The sequence below is a fragment of the Nomascus leucogenys genome, chromosome 8 (genome assembly GCF_006542625.1).
Source record: "Nomascus leucogenys isolate Asia chromosome 8, Asia_NLE_v1, whole genome shotgun sequence".
NCBI classification, from domain to species: Eukaryota; Metazoa; Chordata; class Mammalia; order Primates; family Hylobatidae; genus Nomascus; species Nomascus leucogenys.
The window spans coordinates 8,953,892-8,974,153 of record NC_044388.1 but is presented as its reverse complement, the minus strand read 5'-3'; the positions used below and the strand labels follow the sequence as shown (position 1 = coordinate 8,974,153).

At 43.1% G+C, this 20,262-nt stretch overlaps 1 protein-coding gene and 1 pseudogene across 2 annotated transcripts in view; one reads left to right on the top strand and one right to left on the bottom strand.

Moving 5' to 3' along the window:
- Positions 1-2,463: 2,463 nt before the first annotated feature.
- Positions 2,464-2,881, bottom strand: LOC105740168 (annotated as a pseudogene).
- Positions 2,882-15,877: 12,996 nt separating this feature from the next.
- The window catches only part of ATP1B3 (ATPase Na+/K+ transporting subunit beta 3), a 52,653-nt gene continuing 48,268 nt past the window's right edge, over positions 15,878-20,262 (top strand). The window contains exon 1 of one of the 2 annotated variants that reach the window (XM_030816719.1): positions 15,878-16,196. In XM_030816719.1, the coding sequence (XP_030672579.1) occupies positions 16,088-16,196 (109 nt within the window). In that variant the 5' untranslated portion in view covers positions 15,878-16,087. The remainder of the gene's footprint in view (positions 16,197-20,262) is intronic. The other variant, XR_004031270.1, reaches the window with a different exon arrangement.

The window sequence follows — 20,262 nt, the reverse complement described above, 5'->3', positions numbered from 1 at the left end:
GGGGCACTGACTCCACCCCCAAGGTCAAGATTAGATCCTGTTGGGCTTGACTCAATCAACACATTCCATCTGTCTGGTCTTTAATGATTAGTTTAGGATGAACACAGTACCCAAGTCAGGGCAGTGCTCACACCTATAATCCTAGCACTTTGGGATGCTGATGCAAGATGATCACTTGAGGCCAGGAGTTCGAGACAAGCCTAGGCAACATAGCAAGACCCCATCTCTTCAAAATAAAATTAAAATTAAAAATTAACCAGGTATGAGGGTATGCACCTGGACTCAAGAGACTGAAGTGGGAGGATCCCTTGAGCCCAGGAGGTTGAGGCTGCAGTAAGCCATGATCACACCACTGCACTCCATCTTGGGTGACACAACGAGACTCCGCCTCAAAAAAATTTTTTTAAGCTATTGATAAGGCTAAGTCTCTCTTTTCTACTGGATTTGAATCTGAAAGCATGTAAGCTCTGAAGCTTCTGGAAATTAACCCTGAGGTGATAAAACCAATAAGTGGAAAGCAGGAGTTCAGGATTTGTTTATATCATTGGGGCGTTGGATCAAAACTTTCCTGAAGCCAGTAACCTCCAGAGTTTTCAGCAATATTCATCCCTGTAAATTTCCTTTTTTTTTCTTTTTTTTTTGAGATGGAGTCTCACTCTGTCACCCAGGCTGGAGTGCAGTTGGTGTGATCTTGGCTCACTGCAACCTCTGCCTCCCCAGCTCCAGCAATTCTCCTGCCTCAGCCTCCCAAGCAGCTGGGATTACAGGCACCTGCCACCATGCCCGGCTAATTTTTTGTGTGTGTGTATTTTTAGTACAGACAGAGTTTCACCATGTGGACCAGGCTGGTCTCGAACTCCTGACCTCAAATGATCTGCCTGCCTCAGCCTCCCAAAGTCCTGGGATTACAGGCATGAGCCACCATGCCTGGCTGATTCCCTTATTGTATAAGTCAATTTAATTTTGCTTTCTGTTTTCTGCTATGGAAAAATCACTGGCTAATACAAGTTTATGTGATTTGCAGGTAGTTGAAACATAATATGTATTCATGGATATTTCTTAACCCCCAAACTAACATTTAACCAAAAGATAATTTTCCTCATAATATTCCCAGTAAGGTAGCGTTATGTACTTGTATACAATGCATTAGAGATAGTGATTTGTGTAAAAGTAATTAAGCTACGGTCTTAGAGTGAGTCAGTTGCAACACAATAATTACAATCAAGGAACTTGAATTCCCATGCCCCTGGAGACATTATCAAGTCTCTTAGGAAATACTGTTGTGATATTGCCTAGACATTTAAATTTTCCCTCATGTTCTTCTTAATAAGATTGTGAAAGGTAGTTCCTGTTTAAAAGAACATAGTCACTTCTCTGACACAATTATTTTCCGCTAAAAACAAAACGTCAAACTGAAAGGAAAAGGAATTATTTAAATAATGTTAAGTCAGTTATTTCTCTTTTTTTCCCCAAGCCAAACTGTATCCAGCTTTATTAAAGATACTTTCCATAAACAATCATGGTATTTAAGGCAGGACATGGGCAGACAATCGTTACCAGTATATAACTTTCTTGGTTTTTTTTTTTTCTTTTTTTTTGAGGCGGAGTCTCGCTCTGTCGCCCAGGCTGGAGTACAGTGGCGCAGTGGCACGATCTCGGCTCACTGCAACCCTCCACCTCCCAGGTTCAAGTGATTCCCCTGCCTCAGCCTCCCGAGTAGCTGGGATTACAGGTGCCTGCCACCACGCCTGGCTAATTTTTTGTATTTTTAGTAGAGACGGGATTTCACCATATTAGCCAGGATGGTCTCGATCTCCTGACCTCGTGGTCTGCCCACCTCGGCCTCCCAAAGTGCTGGGATTACAGGTGTGAGCCACCGTGACCGGCCTACAACAACTTTCAAACTCCCTTCTTTAATGGATTACCAAAACTCAGGAAGCCACTATAAAACCCAATGAAGTCTTTATCCAATGCTCTCAATGGGAAGCGTATAGAATGAGGGTTGACATTTCACATTTAGCATGTTGTTTAACAACTTTTCACGAGTCAATCCTGACTTTCAGGAAGTGAAATGCAAATGGCAGAATTAATCTGAAGATCCACAATCTAGAAACGGAACCACTGCGCTCTTGAGGGGTGCCATCTCAGTGACATCACCGGAAAGTCCAGATTGCCTCACACACTGGTAACCAATAATTGGGGGTCAGGTCCCAACAGATGTCTGGGTTTAAGGGAGTTAAGCCTACGCTGAAAGGTGGAAAGGGAGAAGAGGACACAAAAACAAATTTGTTTTTCCATGCCACAAGGCTTTTGTGCCAAGGGGCCATCTGTGTCAAAGTCAGGGAATCCCTCTTCCTGGGAGCCAAGAGGAAGTCTCTCAAAACTAGGAGGGAAAGGTGTTTTCCCCACATCAATCCAGCTTCAGAGACACTCAGGGACATATGCCCCAACCCCTAAAACAATGAAGTGTTCTGTGTGCTAACAACAAAGATTTAAAAAAAAAAAAAAAGTAAAACAAAATTCTGCATTTTTATAAAACTTGATTAAAAAATAGTATTTCAAACTGTACAGTCACCAGAAGTACACAGTTATCAAAAATGCACACACTTCACTTGGCATCTCCAGCACCTTCAGCTTTCTGTGCCTGATCTGTTTTGGCATCTCCGTTTTCTGCAGGGTTATTCCCCTCCTCGCCAGCATCAGCTTCTCCCTTTTTCCCTTTGGGTACCTTCTCTCCCTTCTTTGCAGGGGCCTTTTCAGGCTTGGGCTCTGGCTTTGGAGGAGCCGGTTTAGCAGACAACCTCACGGATCTTCTCTGTGGTTCATCCTTCACCTTGGCTTTATCTCCTTTAGCATCCCCTTCAGCCTTTCTCTGGGGCATGGTGGCAGCGCCAGCGGGACGTAGGCGCGGGGCGCGGGATGCAGCGGGGCACAGGCTTTGGTTGGTCTCGGGGTTGTTCTCGCCTCTTCACACTGTTCCATTAGTTATTTCTTAATAAAATCATATAACACAATCCTGGCAACTAGGAAATTGAATTCAAATTTTGAATGGCTCCAACTTTCCCCTAAGCATTATCTAGCAGACACACCAGAAGCCCATGACTTGTTGGAACAGAAGGAATGAGTTCTGATCACTATGCGTGAGACATCTTTGTTCACATAAAGATGGAATGCAAAAAGATAGGTCTTTTAGGTACTTTTCTTTTAGGCTACATTTCCTTATTCATAGAAGGCTGCCCTAGACTCCAGGATATGGAAATTATTTTCTTTACCTTCATTATTCTGGACCAATGAGGGGCTTTTAAAATCATAGACTATCTAAAGAATCATGATTGGCTGGGCACTTTGGGAGGCCAAGGCAGTTGGATCACTTGAGCTCAGGAGTTCACGACCAGCCTGGGCAACAAGGCAAGACCCCCATCTCTACAAAAAAAAAATTACAAAAAACTTAGCCAGGTCTGGTGGTGCACACCTGTAGTCCCATCTACTTGGGAGGCTGAGGTGGGAGGATCACTGGAGCCTGGGAAGTTGAGGCTGCAGTCTGCTGTGATCATGCCACTGCACTCCAGTCTGGGCAATAGCGTGAGACCCTGTCTCAAAAAAAAAAAAAAACAAAAAACATGATTTTTCAGGTTTACAAAAGTATATTTTAGACTTTTTTTTTTTTTTTTTTTTTCAGATGGAGTTTCACTCTGTCACCTAGACTGGAGTGCAGTGGAGCAATCTTGGCTCACTGCAACGTCTGCCTCCCAGGTTCAAGTGATTCTCCTGCCTCAGCCTCCCCAGTAGCTGGGATTACAGGGGCCCACGACCACGCCCAGCTAATTTTTGTATTTTTAGTAGAAATGGAATTTTGCCATGTTGGCCGGTTTGGTCTGAAACTCCTGACTTCAGGTGATCAGCCCACCTTGGCCTCCCAAAAGTGCTGGGATTACAGGCATGAGCCACAGAGCCCAGGTAATTTTTTTTAAATACTGATATTTAATGTATGGAGAGTTTGAAAATTTTGATCAAATTTGATAGTGAGTTTCTGAGTTAAAGAAATAGCACATTACATGGGCATATTGCATGACAGTGAGGTTAAAAATAGAAAAAGAAAAAAAAACGGCACAGAATAACAGAAAGAAAGCCTCACTAGGAGCTGAGCACTCTGGTCTCATTTTATGCATCTCATTGAGTTTCTGTGTAGACTCAGTTTCTCAGCCCCTCTGGGCCTCAGTTTCCTCATCCATGAACAGAGGGGCTTAAACCAACTCATCTGGAGGAACCCTTCCCTGAAGATCTAGGAGTGGGTAAGACATGCTTAACCTACTGCCATGTTAAGAATCATAATGTGAACAAAAAGCTACACATCCTTGGTAGCTTTTCTTCATGCTGACAATCAGAAATAAATTGTTCTTCGATGATGACAATCAGAAATAAATTGTCGAGTTTAGGATGATAAGACTTTTGAAGGATTCTTCAATAGAGAATCAAATGCCTCAAATTTGGCAGAAGCATTTGAGTTTTATCCCAAAAAAAAAAAAAAAGGCCTAGGGCTAATATTTTTTTTCTTTTTTTGAGACAGAGTCTCACTCTGTCACCCAGGCTGGAGTGCAGTGGCACAATCTCAGCTCACTGCAACCTCTGCCTCCCAGATTCAAGTGATTCTCCTGCGTCAGGCTCCTGAGTAGCTGGGATAACAGGTGCATGCCACCACACTCGGCTAATTTTGTATTTTCAGTAGAGACAGGGTTTCACCATGTTGGCCAGGCTGGTCTTGGACTCCCAACCTCAGGTGATCCACCCCCCTCAGCCTGCCAAAGTGCTAGGATTACAGGTGTGAGCCACTGCGCCCGGCCCTAGGGCTAACTTTTGAGACTCAAATACCTTCAAGGTGCTGTAAAACGTTGATAAATCTCAAGAGGCAACTTAAGGAAAAACAAAACCAAAAACAAACAATGATGAAGCATAAGACATCATTCTTTGGTGTGCTTTGCCCTTCCAGAAGGAAATTCTTTCTGGCCCATCTTGAGTCAGTGCTCTTCACAAAAGAAGTAAATAGAAAAACTGTAGTATGTATTATTTCAGAATATTACAGGCCCAAGGGGCCTGATAATTTAATAGCTACCTTCATTTTAAATTTCGCATTTGAGGCTAGGTGCGGTGGCTCATGCCTATAATCCCAGCACTTTAGGAGGCCGAGGCAGGCGGATCACAAGGTCAAGAGATGGAGACCATCCTAGCCAACATGGTGAAACCCCATCTCTACTAAAAATACAAAAATTAGGAGTTTGAGACCAGCCTGGGCAACATAGTGAGACCTCATCACTGAAAAAAAAAAGTATAAATGAAGCCAAAACCAAAACTGGGCGTGGTGGTTCTGCGCCTGTAGTCCAAGCTACTTAGGAAGCTGAGGCAGGAGAATCGCTTGAACCCAGGAGACAGAGGTTGCAGTGAGCAGAGATCACACCACTGCACTCCAGCCTGGCGACAGAGCGAGACTCTACCTCAAAAAAAAAAAAAAAATCACATTTGAGGGAGTCTGTGCAAGCCTACTCTGGCTCAGGAAGCTGCTTGATAATAATAAATAATAATATTTCAAATTTGAGTTAAATTTGCAGATTGTCCTGTGACTGAAATATTAATCAAAAGTAAATCAAAACTCATTGGAGATTGATATCTTAATCCCTTCTATAATTAAAAATAATTTTGTGTTTTTGACACAGCTCTGTGGGGTTTAAAAATTATATTTTTATTTAGGTGGAAAAATCAATATAAAATACTAAGTGTATAGTATATAAGAGTCCATAGCTACTGTGGTTTTGGCTTCATTTATACTTTTCTTTTCAGTGACGAGGTCTCACTATGTTGCCTAGGCTGGTCTTGAACTCCTGAGCTCAAGCAGTCCTCCTGCCTCAGCCTCTCAAAGTACTAGGATTACAGACATGAGCCACCGTGCCTGGCACCATTTATACTTTTTAATGAGAAGAGCATAAATGAAGTAGAATGATATGAAATTGCTATCTTCATAGGTCAAAATTTCATTTGGTTTCACCGAGTAGCTAGTAACTCAGTTTATTTAAATGTTAGTTCTTATCCTGTTACTAAATAACTTTTTTTTTTTTTTTTGCTGGAGTGCGATGGTACTCACCTCAACCTCTGCTTCCTGGGTTCAAGCAATTCTCCTACCTCAGCCTCCCAAGTAGCTGAGATTACAGGCGCCCACCACCATGCCTGGCTAATTTTTTTTTTTTAACCGAGTTTTGTTCTGTTGCCCAGACTGGAGTACAGTGGCATGATCTCCATTCACTGCAACCTCCACCTCCCGGGTTCAAGTGATTCTCCTGCCTCAGCCTCCTGAGTAGCTGGGATAACAGGTGCCTGCCTCCACACCCAGCTGATTTTTGTACTTTTAGTAGAGACAGGGTTTCACCATGTTGGCCAGGCTGGTCTTGAGCTCCTGACCTCAGGTGATTCACCTGCCTCGGCCTCCCAAAGTGCTGGGATTACAGGTGCGAGCCACTGCGCCTGGCCTAATTTTTGTGTTTCTAATAGAGATGGAGTTTCACTATGTTAGCCAGGCTGGTCTTGAACTCCTGACCTCAGGTGATCCTCCCGCCTCGGCCTCCCAAAGTGCAGTGATTACAGGCATGAACTTAAATCTTTAAGGAGGAAAAAAAGTATGCAGTTAGGAATTGTGGGGCTCAGAGTTTCTAATAGGAGGAGCCAGCTTAAGTGCATTTTCCCCAGCCACTTAAACTGTCAAAGTAATACAACATATACACAATTTAAAAAAATCAAAGTACAAAAGGACTAAGAATGAAAAGTACTCATATCCTGCCTCTATCCCACCAGAAAAATATCCAAGAGCTTTCAGTCCTTTCCAGTTTTATTTCATCTGCTCTCTCTTTAGCTCTAAGCAACATGCTTATATACCTATTTTTCTATTAGTCAATTCCAAACACTATTAAGTCTCTGATATGATAAATGAGCTACTTGTGTGTTGCTCCACTTTATCCTCCATTTATATTTTGTTAATGATAGTATTATTTGTTATTCTGTTGGTGATATTTACAATTTTAAAACTTCTACTTCCAGCTCCACCATCTTAATTATTTGAGACAGAGTCTCACTCTGTCGCCCTGGCTGGAGCACGGTGGTGCCATCTCAGCTCACTGCAGCCTCTGCCTCCCAGGTTCAAGTGATTCTCCTGCCTCAGCCTTCTGAGTAGGTGGGATCACAGATGTGCACCACCACACAGGGCTAATTTTTGCATTTTTAGTAGAGACAGGATTTCGTCATGTTGGCCAGGCTGGTCTCGAACTCCTGGCCTCAAGTGATCCACCCGCCTTGGCCTCCCAAAATGTTGGAATTACAGGTGTGAGCCACCGCACCTGGCCCACTATCTTTAAATAGGATCTCTAAACTCCCTATTATGTATGAAAAAGAAATGAACATTTCCACATCTTCCTTCAACTCTCTCTTCTCCATAGACCTCCTGCCTTCTGTCAGCTCCACCACTACTTTTATATTATCAGAGTTTACAACATGGACATTTTGCTCTATGACTGGTCATTCTGCTGATCATAAGTATTTAAAGTCAATAAACTGCAATTATATTGTTTTGATTATGTAAATAGGATTCATTGCAGAACAGAGTGCATCAGTTAGAAAAGGTAAATCTCTGTCACTAATCTATGCCACTAGAAAGAGGATGCACCAAACATCAGGGTTGAATGATTACATCTTCAAACACTCAATTAGTGTGCTTTATATTTGGAACATAATTTTCTGTTGTTTTCCATTGCTTTTCATTTTGCTTCTTAACAAAAGAAGCACATGCCTTCATCATAGGACTAAATTTATCCAGGTTCTTAATCCCACACTCCGTGGCATGGACTCCACTTTCTGCTTGCAGGCATTCTTCTCTGCTGGAAACCAGTTGCTCACTTGGCCTGCCAGACAGCTGTCATTCTAGGCCTGCCCGACATTGCACTCCTGGGTTAGGACTAGTTTTTCTTGGATCCCAAGTTTTTCTCATTCTTGGATTCCTTTGTCTTTTTACTGGCCCACTCCTAATTGATTTTTTTTTTTCAGGAAAACTTTATGAGACATGAGTTTCCTGAGTTCTGACATGTCTGAATATGCGTCAGCTTGGCTGGGTATGGTATTCTGAGACTTATTCCTCTAAAGGTGGCACTTCACTGTCCTCTGGCCCTGAGTGTAATGGGAAAACTGGTGCTGTTCAGACATTTGTTCTATTGTAGTTGGACTGTTGTTTGTTCTCTGGAAGCTTTCAGTATCTCCTATTAGTATTTTCTGTACTATAAAATCAGAAGGTTATGGTTAAGTATGGATCTATTTTTATTTCTTATGCCTGGCACCAGCATACATTTTTAGGCTGAAGACCCCTGTTCTTACCTCTAGGCAATTTTCTTCTATTATTTCTCTCATTATATTCTCCCCTGAATTTTCTTGTCTTTCTTCTGAAAACACATAAAGTGTCAATCCAGGAACTATTAGTTGAACAGCATCCTTCCTGGATTGACCCTATATGTGTTTGGACTTCTAAAAATATTTTCATTTCCTTTTGTCTTTCTGCTTTATGCTTTGGGAGATTCCATTGACTGCTCCGTTCAGTCCTTATATTGATTTTTTAATTTTAGCAATTGTATTTTTAATTTCCAATAATTTTCTTCATGTCACTGATTGTGCCTAATATATATATGTATATATATGAGTGTGTATATAGATCTATACATACACATCTATATGTTGATTACATACATATAATCAACTTATCTTATGGATAAAGTAGCTTAGATTTTGCTGTGGTCACTATTTAGAATACAAGAAAAATTATCTTACATCCCCAGAATTATCTGTTTCCTATGAGGCCAGCTTTTTATTTTTATTTATTTATTTATTTATTTTTTTATTATACTTTAGGGTTTTAGGGTACATGTGCACAATGTGCAGGTTTGTTACATATGTATCCATGTGCCATGTTGTTTTGCTGCACCCATTAACTCGTCATTTAGCATTAGGTATATATCCTAATGCTGTCCCTCCCCCCTCCCCCCACCCCACAACAGTCCCCGGAGTGTGATGTTCCCCTTCCTGTGTCCATGAGTTCTCATTGTTCAATTCCCACCTATGAGAGAGAACATGCGGTGTTTGGTTTTTTGTCCTTGCGATAGTTTACTGAGAATGATGTTTTCCAGTTTCATCCATGTCCCTACAAAGGACACGAACTCATCATTTTTTATGGCTGCATAGTATTCCATGGTGTATATGTGCCACATTTTCTTAATCCAGTCTATCGTTGTTGGACATTTGGGTTGGTTCCAAGTCTTTGCTATTGTGAATAGTGCCGCAATAAACATACGTGTGCATGTGTCTTTATAGCAGCATGATTTATAGTCCTTTGGGTATATACCCAGTAATGGGATGGCTGGGTCAAATGGTATTTCTAGTTCGAGATCCCTGAGGAATCGCCACACTGACTTCCACAATGGTTGAACTAGTTTACAGTCCCACCAACAGTGTAAAAGTGTTCCTATTTCTCCACATCCTCTCCAGCACCTGTTGTTTCCTGATTTTTTAATGATGGCCATTCTAACTGGTGTGAGATGGTATCTCACTGTGGTTTTGATTTGCATTTCTCTGATGGCCAGTGATGATGAGCATTTCTTCATGTGTTTTCTGGCTGCATAAATGTCTTCTTTTGAGAAGTGTCTGTTCATGTCCTTTGCCCACTTTTTGATGGGGTTGTTTGTTTTTTTCTTGTAAATTTGTTTGAGTTCATTATAGATTCTGGATATTAGCCCTTTGTCAGATGAGTAGGTTGCAAAAATTTTCTCCCATTCTGTAGGTTGCCTGTTCATTCTGATGATAGTTTCTTTTGCTGTGCAGAAGCTCTTTAGTTTAATGAGATCCCATTTGTCGATTTTGGCTTTTGTTGCCATTGCTTTTGGTGTTTTAGACATGAAGTCCTTGCCCATGCCTAAGTCCTGAATGGTATTGCCTAGGTTTTCTTGTAGGATTTTAATGGTTTTAGGTCTAACATATAAGTCTTTAATCCATCTTGAATTAATTTTTGTATAAGGTGTAAGGAAGGGATCCAGTTGCAGCTTTCTACATATGGCTAGCCAGTTTTCCCAGCACCATTTATTAAATAGGGAATCTTTTCCCCATTTCTTGTTTTTGTCAGGTTTGTCAAAGATCAGATAGTTGTAGCTATGCGGCATCATTTCTGAGGGCTCTGTTCTGTTCCATTGATCTATGTCTCTGTTGTGGTACCAGTACCATGCTGTTTTGGTTACTGTAGCCTTGTAGTATAGTTTAAAGTCAGGTAGCGTGATGCCTCCAGCTTTGTTCTTTTGAGGCCAGCTTTTTAAAATATCTCCTTTTAAAAGTGTTAAATTTATACCTTCTTTTTATTTTTGAGACTGAGTCTCACTCTCAGCTCACTGCAACCTCTGTCTCCTGGGTTCAAGTGATTCTTGTGTTTCAGTCTCTCAAGTAGCTGGGATTACAGGCATGCACCACTACGCCCAGCCAAATTTATACCTTCTTTTGGTTATTTTTCAAATAAAAGAACCACAAAAATGTGTATCAGGAAAATTGGCCATCCTTTGTCCCCAATTTCTTTTTCACATATGCTCCAATTTTTAAAAGCATTCTATTATGAAAAATTTCAAGCATATACAAAGCAAATACAGTATAATGAACCTCATGTACCCATCACCTGTTCACCTAAAAGGAAGAAGCTTAGGCAAAATTAATATAGAGAGTTTATTTAGGCCAAGGTTGAGAAGTGCAGCCCAGGACACATTTCCAGGTTGTCTTGGCGAGTGCTTCAGGGAACAAAGGAGAGGCTCAAGTTTTTAAAGAAAAAGGGATGAACCAGGAGAAAGGGACAATTGCAAAAGTTGTTCATCAGGAATGCATTGGTTTACAGAAATGAAGTGGCTTCAAGAGATAATGATTTAGTTCAAGGAGGAGTTTCATTCCATGTGTTTAATTTCAATGCATCTTTGGCCTGATAATTTAAAGGCGCTAGTCTTCCTCAGATAAAAAGCTTCTTTTTGGCCAGGCACAGTGGCTCACATCTGTAATTCCATATTTAGGGAGGTCAACTCAAGAGGATCACTTGAAGTGAAGCCAGAAGTTCAAGACCAGCCTAGGCAACATAGTGAGATTCCCATCTCTACAAAATTAAAATAAAAATTAGCCAGATGTGGCAGGGCCTGGTGGCTCACGCCTGTAATCCTAGCATTTTGGGAGGCCAAGGTGGGCGGACCATGAGGTCAGGAGTTCTCAGGAGTTCTGGCCAACAGAGTGAAACCCCGTCTCTACTAAAAATACAAAAATTAGCTGGGCATGGTGGCACGCACTTATAGTCCCAGCTACTCAGGAGGCTGCAGCAGAATCAATTGATCAATTGAACCTGGGAGGTGGAGGCTGTGGTGAGCTGAGATTGCACCACTGCTCTCCAGCCTGGACAAGGTGAGACTCCATCTCTAATAATAATAATAATAATAATTAGCCAGTTGTGGTGGCATGCCTGTAGTCCTAGCTACTCAGGAGGCTGAGGCAGGAGGATCACTTGAGTACAGGAGGTAGAGGCTACAGTGAGCTATGATTGCACTACTGCACTCCAGCCTGGGAAACAGGGCAAGACCCTGTCTCAAAAAAAAAAGTTTCTTCTTTTTTTTCACACACCCAGCTTCAATAACTCAACATTCTGCCTTTTCTTTGAGACGGAGTCTTGCTCTGTCACCTAGGCTGGAGTGCAGTGGCGTGATCTACGCTCACTGCAACCTCTGCCTCGTGGTTCAGGCAATTCTCCTGCCTCAAACTCCCGAGTAGCTGGGATTACAGGCGCCCGCCACTGTGCCCGGCTAATTTTTGTATTTTTAGTGGAGATGGGGTTTCATCATGTTGGCCAGGCTGGTCTTGAACTCCTGACCTCGTGATCCGCCCTCCTCGGCCTCCCAAAGTGCTGGGATTACAGGCGTGAGCCACCTCGCCCAGACTACTGTGGAGGTATTAATGGTATTGGGTGGAGGAGAGGTGGGTATTTGAATTCAGGTGCTGTCATTAGCTAGCTTCTTAACCATGGATGGGTTAATTTCTCTAATTTCAGTAACTGTAATTAGAGAATTAATTACAAAATTAATTACAATTTTGTAAATGTAATTCCCTCATTTACAAAATTAGGGAAACAGTACCTCCCCATTAGGGTATTTGTAAAGATTGAGAAATAAATCACACTACGCAAGTAGTACAGGGCCTGGGACTTAGTTAATTATTTATAAGAGATTATTATTATTACTGTGGAATTCCTAAGTATCCTCTACAGGTAGGGCTGTCAGATTTAGCAAATAAAAATACAAGATAGACTGGGCGCAGTGGCTCATGTCTGTAATCCCAGCACTTTGGGAGGCCGGGGCAGGTGGATCACCTGAGGTCAGGAGTTCGAGACCAGCCTGGACAACATGGTGAAACCTTGTTTCTACTAATAATACAAAAATTAGCCAGGTGTGGCGGCACATGCTTATAATCCCAGCTACTTGGGAGGCTGAGGCAGGACAATCACTTGAACCCAGGAGGCGGAGGTTGTGGTGAGCTGAGATTGCGCCATTGCACTCTAGCCTGGACGACAAGCTCAAAATTCCATCTCCAAAAAAACAAAAACAAAAACAAGATTTCTAGTTAAATTTGAATTTCAGAAAGACAAGAATAATTTTGGGGGAGTAGCTATGTCCCAGATATTGTATGGAATGTATACCAAAAAAAAAATCCGGCCGGGCGCGGTGGCTCACGCTTGTAATCCCAGCACTTTGGGAGGCCGAGGCCGGCGGATCACGAGATCAGGAGATCGAGACCACGGTGAAACTCCGTCTCTACTAAAAATACAAAAAAAAATTAGCCGGGCGTGGTGGCGGGCGCCTGTAGTCCCAGCTACTCGGAGAGGCTGAGGCAGGAGAATGGCGTGAACCCGGGAGGCGGAGCTTGCAGTGAGCCGAGATCGCGTCACTGCACTCCAGCCTGGGTGACAGAGTGAGACTCCGTCTCAAAAAAAAAAAAAAAAAAAAAAAAAAAAAAATTCCATCATCTATCTGGACTTAAATTTAGGTGGGCATTCTGTATTTTATCTAGCAAAGTAAATTCTCCTTCAAAGGAGAAACTTAGAGTAAAATAAACTGACAGAGAATGTAACTGTAATTAAATTTTATCTGCTCATACTTGGTAGACCAGAGGTTCCCAGTACACACAGGATTTTCTCTTCCAGGTAATGCTCAACTTACCATATATCAGAGAAACAAATAGTTTCCATGTTTTAGAGTAGAATGTAAAAATTTAACCAAACTGAAATCTGTTGGACCTAGTTACTATACTGGACTAGTCATGCATTTCAAAACTGCTTACTGAATTATATATTTGTATTTAAATCCTTATTTGGAAAACCACAATGCACTAAATATGAAAGTCATATTAATGACCATTAAACATATACAAACTATAGGCTGGGCGTGGTGGCTCATGCCTGTAATCCCAGCACTTTGGAAGGCTGAGGCAGGCAGATCACCTGAGGTCAGGAGTTCGAGACCAGCCTGGCCAACATGTTGAAACCCCATCTCTACTGAAAAATACAAAAATTAGCTGGGCATGGTGGTGTGCGTCTGTAATCCCAGCTACTTGGGAGGGTGAAGCAGGAGAATTGCTTGAACCCGGGAGGCAGAGGTTGCAGTGAGCCAAGAGCCGAGCCACTGCACTCCAACCTGGGCGACAAGAGCAAGACTCAGTCTCAAAAAAAAAAAAAAAAAAAAAAAAAAATATATATATATATATATATATATATACAAACTACAAATCCTTGACAGCAGCCAATATCTTTGAAACACTATTTCATAATATTCTTGTTTACCACCTTTTCTTTGTGTGCCAGGTAATTAGTTATCAAAGCACGCTTATTATTAGCACACACACACATATATGCACACACATAATGTAAATGAAGCGGACAGGTTTTGTTTCATTCTAAATATCTTTCGTTCTTACCTAAATGAAAAAGCCTGTTATCAACTCTACCAGTATTTTAGGTCTCCTGTAGTTATATTTGTAATGAGTTGAAAATAGTTAACTACTTCCATTTTTTTTTTTTTTTTTTTTTTGAGACGGAGTCTTGCTCTGTCGCCCAGGCTGGAGTACAGTGGCGGGATCTCAGCGCTCACTGCAAGCTCCACTTCTTGGGTTCAAGCCATTCTCCTGCCTCAGCCTCCCGAGCAGCCGGGACTACAGGCGCCAGCCACCACACCCGGCTAATTTTTTTGTATTTTTAGTAGAGACGGGGTTTCACCGTGTTAGCCAGGATGGTCTCGATCCTGATCTCGTGATCCGCCTGCCTCGGCCTCCCAAAGTGCTGGGATTATAAGCGTCAGCCACCGCGCCCGGCAAGTAACATTCTTTAGTTCTTTCAATTTTGCCTATGATTTAAAGAAGTGCATTCCAGTCTGCTTGCATGGTGCTTTGCTATTTCTAATACTGATTTCATGCCAAACTCTCCAAAATGCTTCTACAAATCTTTTGGTGTCATTAGCTCAAAATGTAAATGGATTTTGGTTATTTTCAATGTCATAATTATAAATTTAGCTTTTTTAAGCGTGAAAAAAGCACTTTATAGGAATATATTTTACCACTTTTCCATTTGTGGGAGGTATAATTCATTATTTCTTGCTTTGGTAAGAAAAGTGAGGAAAAAGGAAAATGTATCCATTTGCAGGCTGTTTAAATTTCCAGACAGATTAAAATTCATCATTCCAAACAATAAGATGGCTGTTACATTTCTCCATAATTTTTATTTGCTAATAAAACGGAGGCATTGCTTTTTTAAAAAAAAAACAAATAAATAAATAAACAACAACAAACCCCCCCCCCCCGCACCTTCTGTGCAAATTCCTATAAAGTCTTCTATCCTGTCGCTGAGACCGAAGGCCCCGTACTCGTCAGCTCCATCTCGCGGAAGAAAACACTACCGGCAGCCTCAGCTCCGCCCAAGGGCCGCGATCTCCACAGGGGAGATGAAAAGCCGGCGACACTACACAGGCGTAGACCCTCCAATGAGTGTCCCTTTCCTGTGGGTTAAGAGTAGGAGCGTCTGGGCAAAAGCTGGGAGCTTTCAGTTGCCAGGACCCTTGGGAAAGCACGTATTTAGATTTCATTGATAAATTCAACTGAATCCGGAGAAAAATTATACTCCATTCACTGGCATATTTAGAACGGAATTCCCATTGACCCGAAGCTCCCGGTTGAACCCTTCAAAGGAGCCAAGCGAGGACGTTCTCGGAACAGCAATGCGCCGTGTACATTGTGGGAGCCCCGCGCGATCCTCCACAGAGCGTCCTGTAGGAACGTCACAGAGCCCAGAAAGCGTCCTGTAGGAACGTCACAGAGCCCAGAGAACGCCTCGGGACGGTCGGGGAGGCAGTTCGGGGAGGGGACGGTTAAGTTCCCTCGGAGAGGACGCCGCGGGCCGACGGGAGTCGTTTTCGTGCTCTCCGCGCCCGCCCGCCGCGGGTAGCATCTTCTCAGCGCCCCGGCGCCCAGGAACGCCCAGGAAACCCAGTCCTCCTCCTAAGCAGCCTGCGGCGCGGGGACGCCCGCCTTTTGCTATTATTATAAACGTGCGTGCGACTAAACCTTCGGACTTTTAGACGTACTTCTCGCTTCCTCTGACCCGGGCTGAGGGAGCCCCCGAGGCTACTGCGGGGCGGGGCCGGGGCCGGGGCGGGGTGGGGCGTCCTCGCCGCCTCAGGCAGCGCCCCGGCCGCGGGCGGGAGGCGGCGGCGGCGCGGGCCGAGCGGCGCGGGGATTGGCTGCGGCGGGCGGAGACGTCAGGCTCCCGCGGCCCAAGCGGCCGCCCGGCGCGGCGCGGCGCAGTCGGCTCGAGTACTCCCCGTAACGAGGAGGTGTTCTCGGCCGTCCCACCGTCCACTGCCGTCTCCGGGCTGCGCCGCCGGAGCCGGGACGCGCCTCCGCTGCCCTCGCCGCCTCCATCCCCGCGGCCGCAGCTCCTCTCGCCGTCCGCGCGCACACCATGACGAAGAACGAGAAGAAGTCCCTCAACCAGAGCCTGGCCGAGTGGAAGCTCTTCATCTACAACCCGACCACCGGAGAATTCCTGGGGCGCACCGCCAAGAGCTGGGGTGAGCGGGCGGCAGCTGGGCGTCCGGGGCCGGCCTCGGTCCCAGGGGCGCCGGGCGCGGTCGGGTGGGAACGGAAAGGCGGGAGGCGGCTCCCAGCGCCGGGGCTCCCGACCGCCCGACCCTAACCCGGGCGGCGGAGCAGTGCGGCCCCATTCATTGCTCGCCGGGCCGGCGGCACTGGCCGCCGCTCGCTCCCAAAGCAGCGGGGCCCGCGGGCAGCCCGGCCGGGCCGCGCTGGTTCCTCCCTCCCTGCTGGGAGCGGGGCGCACGTGCTGCCCGGGCCGCCCGCCCGGCGCGGCGCCGGAAGCCGGGGACCCCTGCCCGGAGCCGGGCCCCGAGAGTGCAGGAGCCGAGCCCCCGGGCCTCCTTTGTACGGAGCGCTCCGGCTCGAGAGGCCCTGGCGGAGGCGCCCAGCCCGCTGAGCGGTTCGGCGAAGCCAGACCCTGCCCCACTCCAGGGGAGAGGAAATTTCCACTCCCGCCGCTATCTTGTGACTCGTCCACGCTGCCACCCCGACCGGTCGGAAGAGTGCGACTGAGTGTTAAGTGTGGGTGTGGGTTGCTTAAACGTGTAGCGGTGAGTTAATCACAGAAGTACATTGTACAAGAAAATGCACTTGAATTTGGACAGTGAAAAGGCCCTTAAAAAGGTTGGTTCCTCCCGGATTCCTTTTTAATTACAGAGGTTTTCTTCCTTACAAATTTGCTTCTTTGGGGAAAGTAAATCCTGTCTGAACAACACAGGTTTGTTTTTTTTTCCCCCTGTGTCTTCAAAACAAGAGAGTGATGGTTGTATGTTAGCAGCTTTTTTCTATGCGTGAGCTCTTTGTTTTAAAATATTTAAACCATCTACCATGTAGAGTAGCTTTAGGATGCCTTTTTTTTTTTTCTAAAATTGTATCAATCTCTGAATGCAGGCTAGAGCTTTTTTTTTTTTGCCTTTATACTTAACTAATTTTACCTTTTTTAATGCTTATGAAACATTTTGTTAGTGGGTCTTGAAAGACCATTTCTTTCTGAGTGGGAATAAATCTCGAGAGCTTAGAACTATTTGGGCACAACATTTTTAGGATAAGCATGGAGAAATAAGCTATGACTCAGAAAATAAACTGTTGCTGCGGACTGAAATGGACTCCTTCAGGGTGAAAAGACGACTTGAAGTCTTATCACAAGCTGAAAGGGGCCTTGGAGGATTTTTAGCCAACCCCCACGTTAGAGATGAGAAAAATGAGACCCAGAGAGGTTGTGATTTTTGCCTTGTGTAAAATTATATATGCCACAAAGCCAAGAAAAGAACCCAGTTCTCCTTTAATCCTAGTCCAGCGGTCGTATTATTTTACAGATGCCTTGCCTAACTGCATGGTAATCACTCATGATTTTTATTTAAATTGCTGTCTTCTTTCGGGAACTCACTAGTGTGATGAAGAAATAAATCTTGCATCCAGACTTACATGGGAACAAAAGATGAACATTTATAAAGTTTAATTGCTTGTTTCTAGAGCGTACTAACTTTTTGCTGAAGAAATTTTTGAGTGGTGGAGAGAGATTAATTTTGATAGGCTACCTTCCTCCCTTTCTCACCTTCCCCAGTGCTTCCTCATTTCCAGAACGGAGTAACTCCACTTTGTGTTAGAATGACATTTCTTACTGCAGATAGTGCTCTTCAACCTTTGTATTGTATGACCTAGGGTAGAGATTTTATTTTATTGAGTCAATGCATTTAAATAGATAACATGTGCACAAATAAGTATAGAGCAATGTGTAAGGACTGTAAAACTAGTACAAGTGAAGTTGGGATTCATTTTGGAAGGATTAAGCCAATCTCTTCAAAATCGATAAGTATTACTCTTATCAGTAAATTTTTTGTTTATTGTAATAATAGTAAGCCAGTGAAGAATGGCATATATAGGTGAAAATTAACCATAATCCTGTCCCAATATAAGGGTATCCCTCTAAGGATATGTGAGGGAGTCGTGAGAGGAGGCCGAAATTCATATTCAGCTTGCCAGGCTGTGTACCCTAGACCGTGGTTGGGTCTGCCTAGAGAAGGGGCACCTTGTTCTAATTCTTGCAAAGGCAAGATGAGTTTGGAGAGCTCTGTGCCTCTGGGGATATGTCTGCCAGGAAGGGTTCCTTTTTTAATTCTCTTGAAGGGACTGTATGGGCTTGCTGCTAGATGTCATCACACCTCAGAGATACTATTAACATTCTGGTATGTATCTTACTGAATTGTGTATAACATTTGCTTTTTTTTTTTTTTTTAAACAAAAGGATCGCAAAGTGTTGTTTTATATTCTGAGTATATTGTGGGCATCTTTCCATGTTACTAAAGATTTTTAGACAGGTTTCCCTATATTCACCCTTTTCGTGTACATTTTTGCACATTTATTTCGTTTATATGTTTATCCTTGGCATATATTTATACTGATGGGTTTCTAGGCCATTCATATGTACTTTTTACATGTTGAAAACTTGTTTTCATGTGCTTTCCAGGAAGTTTCTAACAGTTTATGCTCCCAGTGGTATGTAGTGGTGTCTCATATCTTCATCAGCACGGAGGTTTTTTTTACCTGTGTTATCTCTTTTAAAACCTTACATTTTCTGGGCCGGGCACGGTGGCTCACACCTGTAATCCCAGCACTTTGGGAGGCTGAGGTGGGTGGATCACTTGAGGGCAGGAGTTGGAGACCAGCCTGGCCAACATGGTGAAACCCCATCCCTACTAAAAATGAAAAAAAAAAAAAAATTAGCCGGGTGTGGTGGCGCCTGCCTGTAATCACGGCTACTCGGGAGGCTGAGGCAGGAGAATTGCCTGAACCCAGGAGGTGGGGGTTGCAGTTAGCTGAGATCGCACACTGCACTCCAGCCTGGGCGACAAAGCAAGACTCCATCTCAAAAAACAAAACAAAACAAAACACCTTACATTTTTTGGTAACAGCTTCTTCTTTTTTTTTTTTTTTTTTTTTTTTTTTTTTAAGAAAAACAGCCTTTTGTCATTTTGTAAATTTTTTTTCTAGTTGTCTTTTTGACTTTTTTTTTTTAATCAAATTTTATGTAGGTGATGGGAGAAAAAGATTATGTGTTTGTTGTAGGGGGTGGAAGGAAAAAAAATCACATCTTTTTTGACCTTGTAAAGTTGCTAGGACTCCTGGTGTGTTTACCCCCAGGATTTTATCATTCATTTAAGATGTTTCCTGGTTTTATTTTTGTACATCTAAGTCTTTAGTATGTTTGTCTCATTTTGATCTAAGGTTCCTCTCCAAGTGCATTGGATACGTTAAAAAGCACACGTATTTAAAAGGTAGTTTTGCTGTTTACATTTTGGATAAAGTGAAAATGTTGCATGTTACATTGCATTGCCTTATTTAAAACAGCTACATAAAGATTTTGAGTGGCCGCTTTATTGTGTATTTGGCTAATATCTTACAGGTGGCTACAGCAGTTTCAAAATGCTTATATACACATAAGTTACCTCATGTGATTTTCACAGTAACCTAAAGCCAATTAGTTGGGTGATCCAGGTGTACTTAGCACTGGTTTTCAAGCTGAAAAGTAAGTATACATCAGCAATAAATAGTTGGCATTTATGAATACACAGGACAAAGAAAATTGAGCACCTAGTGGCTGATGTTGCAAAATATTAAATAAGTTCATTGAATACAATTAGAGTCAAATTAATGAAGCTTAGAGATTGTCTAGTGTTACTTAAACTACTAGTAGTGGGCCATGTGTTGCCATTAACATTTTTTTAATGATGAAATAGAATAGTAAAAATACGTTTATTTTACCTAATAAGTTTATTCTAGCTTTTAAAAAAAAAAAGTGTTGTTTCATGAAACTTTTGTGTATTTTGCATATATAGATATCCCAATGTAAACTGTATTTGTTATTTTGGCTCATAGTCCAAAAACTCTTGAAAGCCACTAATGTAGCCCAGTGCCTTCATTTTATAGGTGGCAAAATTAAACCTATGGGTCATCTGATTTGCCAAAATTCGCTCAGGGAGTTAGTGATAAAATCCTTGGGGCTTCAGACTCCAAGGCCAGAGATTTTTTAAAAAACAAAAC